Raw genomic sequence first — 5,153 nt, forward strand, 5'->3', positions numbered from 1 at the left:
TAGACCTGTTGTGTGTGTGTGTGTGTGTCTTATGCTTTTATGCATATGGTCAAACTAAAGCGAAAACTGGACATAGGGGTTTGAAACGTTCACGATTGCAAAATAAGTCAACGAGAATTCAAGGCATTTTGCCGCTTGCATTTTAAATACCTTTCAATTTTGAACTTCATGGACGAAAGCGACAGATTCGAGTGAAATCGCTTTCCCGAAGGAACATGATTATTATGATGACTTTGTGCCAAGTCAAAAAGGACCGGGAATTAAAATGATTATATTTCGTGCCCACCGGCACCGTGCAAGATCGAAATCAATTAAATCTGTAATCTGCGGTTATTCTTCTAACTTTAGTTATTTTTCGATTAATATTCTTTTATGTTTATTTATATTTTCTTTTATTTATATTCTTTTATGGTGACAGTCGAAAAGTAATTTAGCTTGTAGATGCACCACAAGATGCAGGTACAGGTACACCACTGGTGTACCTACAAGCTAAATTACTTATTTTTCGATTGTTTGATAATTTACCCGCATTTTCTACCATTATCCGCAAGAATTTACCTGCATTTTCTACCATTATCCGCATGAATTTACCCGCATTTTCTACCATTATCCGCACGAATTTACCCGCATTTTCTACCATTATCCGCACGAATTTACCCGCATTTTCTATCATTATCCGCAAGAATTTATCCGCATTTTCTACCATTATCCGCAAGAATCTATCCGCATCCACCTATCCGCACCCGCATTTTCTACCATAACCAAAAGAAGTGGAAGAAGAAATTGACAAGTTAAATTCTTCTAAATCCACTGGCCCTATTAGCATACCAGTGAAAGCACTGAAGCTTCTAAAAAAATAATCTCAAAGCCTTTGGAGTCTATTTTTAACTCTTCCTTACTAACGGGTGTTATTCCTGATAGCTTTAAGATTGCAACGGTTATTCCAATACATAAAAAAGGGTCACAAATCATCCTCAATAACTATCGGCCTATTTCCCTTTTATCTATGTTTAATGAGCTCCTTGAGAAACTTGTGTTCAAACGTTTGTCCAGTTTTATTGAAAAACACAATATACTGTATCAGAAACAGTTTGGATTCCATTCAAATCACTCCACGCTACATGCAATTCTATCAATTTCTGATAAAATACAAGCAGCAATTGAGGAGGGTAAATATTCCTGTGGAATATTCTTAGACTTATCCAAAGCTTTTGATACAGTCAATCACACTATTCTATTGCAGAAACTTGAGTGCTACGGTATTAGAGGGGTTGCAAATAAATGGTTTAAATCATATCTAGAAAATAGAAAACAATTCGTTTCTATAGGCAGTGTTTATATTTATATTAGATGCTAGATATTTCTTGTGGTGTACCCCAGGGTTTGGTGCTCGGACCCCTTCTCTTCCTATTATATATGATTTCCAGAATTGCACTACCAGTTTTGAATTCCACCTCTTCGCTGATGATTCAAATATTTTCTATGCTAACAAGAGTTTGTCAGTAGTGGAATCAACTGTAAATGGTTAACTTAAATATGTAAACGAATGGCTCTTTGCTAATAAATTATCCCTCAATATTGAAAAAACAAGTTTTGTTATTTTTCACCCACCACAAAAAAAAAATAGGCCATGACATTCGGGCCTTTATAAATTATAAATTAGTAAAACAAGATTTTGCTTTTAAATATTTGGGTATTGTGATTGACTGCTATCTGAACTGGAAGGCGCATGTTTCCGCCATTCAGGTCCATTGCATAACAGCGAACAACTTTGATTTCGCCTTTGCACATCGTTGGTGTAAATATCCAAGCGGAATTAGTACCCTCGCACGGTGCTCCACACCGGCTCGGGGATAATACTAATTTCGGACAGAAATTTGATAAAAACCCGAATTTAATAATCCAAAATGAAATAAAAATTTCAATATAGCGGGTAATTTTGTAAATTTCAAATATTAAGTTATTAGCAATTATTTCGTTTTCCAAAGGTACACCCTGGAAAAAAAGATGTCCGTAAAATCTGACCGTAGCATTTGCTACAAAGTTGATCCAGGCAGTAACAACTCTGCTTACACTGGACGATGCCACGCCAAAAAAGTGTGATAAATGCTGTATTGAAAAAGCTCTGCGTAGCCTACAGAACACCATAAAATATTCTTCAATTGGTTTAAGCTTCTTGGGTCTTTTTTTTTCTAACATCACATCCCTCCTCTGGTTTCTGCTCGTTATTGTCATTGGCAGCAGAATAAAATTCATAAGATGGTTTTTCCCTCAAATTATGCCCAACAAATTATGTAAAACATTTCAATTCGGTTTCCTGTTTCATTTAGAAATTCGAAAGGTTCTTTCGAAAATTGCAAAAGAGAAAAACTGTGAAGCCTTAGAAGAATGGATTAAACCCTGTGAGAACCATCTGCAGTGGAATGCGACAACAACATTTGATGGTATGGTGATATGGGCCAAATTTAAGTCATTTTTACGCCACATTACCAACTAACATACAGGTCACGATGATCCACTTTTCAATAAGTGTGCTCATGGCAATGACATTCCAGCAAAAAAGTGGTTTAAATCTGGTATGTATTAAATACCATATTTATAATTACTATCCTAAAATTGGATTATACTCTGGCACTTATTTGCTTTATTTCTTATCCTTCAGATTCCACACTCCATGAGAAAGTCTCTGCTGCATTAACTAATACAAGACTGGTAAAAGAAATTAAGCAGGCCTCTCCATTAGACCAGACAAGTTGCCTAGAAGGGTTTCATAGTGTTTTGAATCAGTTTTTTCCAAGATTTTAATTTCAACCCGCAGAGTTATAAAAACAAGAAAAAGTGACAAGAGTGAAAGGTTGAAATTCACTTACCCTAAATTTATAAATATGAAGCAACAGTTGGGATTGTTAAAGTTGCACCAGATTTCTGTAAGTTTACCTTACCATATTATAAACTTTACTTAATGTACTGCTGTTCTACGTACAGTACAGAAGATAAAATTTTACTTTTTATCTTACAGCATATATCCAGGAGATTTATGAAACATTTTGGATTTATGCTGAAGCTCAAAGACATGTGTCCAAAGCCAATGGACACAATGCTTGAAAAGCAAACAAAGGCAGAGGCTCTAAAAAAACGGTCAGAAAGAAGTAAAATTGTAATCAAAGACATCCCACCCAGTACTCCAGGTACATATGTTTATTCGTTCAAAATATGACTTCTCAGTTACTTACTATTTAGATATATTACTGTTTCTAAAAGCTGGTAAATTCTTACAGTATCACAGGTTTTGGCACAGAAGAAACAGAAGGAAGCAGCTACGAAGAAAGAAGTTGTAAAGCGCTGCAGAATGTGCAAACAGCCAATGAAAGGGCACAAAAATGTAAATGACTGCCCTAAAAACCAATAACCATGTGAACACTTCAAATAACATGTAATGTCGAAGCAATGTAAATTTAATATTCTAATCAAAAGCACAGTTAAACCCTAAAGCCCAGATCAAAACATGATGCAAGTCATGGCACGTTTTGACTTTTGAGACATGGAAAAGAGGGAATAAGTGTTCATAACACATGAATTAAGTATATGAATTCAAATATTTGTGTGTTAGCCACTTTCCACATAATAAACCCTATGTTAGTTTCCTTCACTAACTTTCATCTCGGTTGATCCAGGCTTGATACAAATAGAAATATTCTATGTGATTATCTTTTTACAAAAAGGGAGCTGTCAATGTCTGTTATTTACATACAAACTTTCAATACAATTATTTTATTCTGAGTCAGATTCTTCTGCATATCCAGTATAGTTTTCCTTCTCATTAACTGGAAACACTTTTCTTATAGCCATGTATGCACAAGATGGTAGGGGTATCTGCTTATTGCCAATTAGTCCATGCACCAACCTTGTAAACTCTCTATAGGATACACTGCAAATAAATCTGAAAACAGGAAAAGAGCATAAAATTATGCGTACAGAAACTGTTAAAATGTCAATGTGAGAACCTTGTTGTGTGGCAAAAATTCACCTTTTCCACATACTATGTTATGCATACAGTATATTTTAATACACATTATTTCATGTAGCTACTTTGGTGGTAATTTGCATCACTGTTGCCATTAGGCAGTGGATGACAGCATTGAACCTACCTATTCTCTGTTCCTTCTTGACAATATCTTGCTCTAGATTTTGTCTTGTACCTGTCAGCAGCTAACTTTAAACTCCACTTTTGTAAGCAGACCTGACTAAACCCTGGGTGCTGCATGATGCATTTCACATCTAGAATCCCTTCGGCTTTAAGTTCTTCCAAAACTTCCTTACATTTTAATGCTTCCTCGCAACCTTCAAGCTCAGAACAACAAAAGCATTCATAGCTATTGCTAAGAAGGTTTATTCCGCAATTACCACACTTGTACCTAAGAATAACCCAAAACAAGGTACAGTTGTGGTCAAAAGTTTACATACACTGCATATTGACCGACATAATAGCTATTTGTTTGCAAGGAACGATAGAAAAATATATCAGTTTATGGAAATAATGAAAACAAATACTTAATTTGTTTATATTAAACGTTAGAAACAAATTTACCAAATTTTCCACCAAAAAACAGAAGAATGAGCAGAAAATGACTAGTTCAAAAATTTGCATACAATTCACGTGCATCATGACGGTGATGCTGTATAAAACTCTGGCAAAGTAAAAATACTTTTTACATAATCCCTTAATATAAAGCCTATAAACAATAGATGCCTATCGTGTGATATTATAGGAAAATTACTGGGATTTCCCAGTGCATAGCTTATAAATACAAATGAAGCATGGTCATTTGCAACTCATTTGCAATTGGACCAAGATGGGAAAGGCTAAAGAACACAGCCTAGAACTTAGGCAATGTATAATCGACTTCCACAAAACGGGATCGTCTTTGGGAGAAATATCGAGATGATTAAAGATTCCTAGGCCATCTGTTGCCACAATAGTACGCAAAAACAAAACTGTTGGGATGATTCACACCTTACCACGATCGGGAGGAAAACCATTGTTATCTGCTACTGCTGAGTGAAAATTGGTTAGGATGATTCGGAGCAATTCAAAACTAACAAAAAAGCATGTTCGTCGCGAAATGCAAGATGCAGGAATGCAGGTGTCCTTG

General features: G+C 35.4%; 1 protein-coding gene across 1 annotated transcript; it reads right to left on the reverse strand.

Annotated features, from left to right (window-relative positions):
- Positions 1 to 3,771: 3,771 nt before the first annotated feature.
- Positions 3,772 to 5,040, reverse strand: LOC114518645. The gene is made up of 3 exons (XM_028538652.1): positions 5,015 to 5,040; positions 4,149 to 4,415; positions 3,772 to 3,940 (listed from the first exon to the last, which is right to left on the reverse strand). Exons 1-3 carry the CDS (start codon positions 5,038 to 5,040, stop codon positions 3,772 to 3,774), a joined length of 462 nt encoding a protein of 153 aa, XP_028394453.1.
- Between the last annotated feature and the right edge of the window lie 113 nt (positions 5,041 to 5,153).

Source organism: Dendronephthya gigantea, unplaced genomic scaffold, assembly GCF_004324835.1.
Source record: "Dendronephthya gigantea isolate DGI-Jeju-01 unplaced genomic scaffold, DenGig_1.0 000011F, whole genome shotgun sequence".
NCBI lineage: Eukaryota > Metazoa > Cnidaria > Anthozoa > Malacalcyonacea > Nephtheidae > Dendronephthya > Dendronephthya gigantea.

Excerpts from the sequence above, each read along its gene's own strand:
- LOC114518645 (XM_028538652.1), bottom strand. The coding sequence starts at position 5,040 with ATGGTTTTCCTCCCGATCGTGGTAAG. Across the intron at positions 4,416-5,014 it reads TTCCTCCCGATCGTGGTAAG|GTACAAGTGTGGTAATTGCG; the intron begins GTGTGAATCATC and ends GGTTATTCTTAG. Across the intron at positions 3,941-4,148 it reads CAAGAAGGAACAGAGAATAG|ATTTATTTGCAGTGTATCCT; the intron begins GTAGGTTCAATG and ends TCCTGTTTTCAG.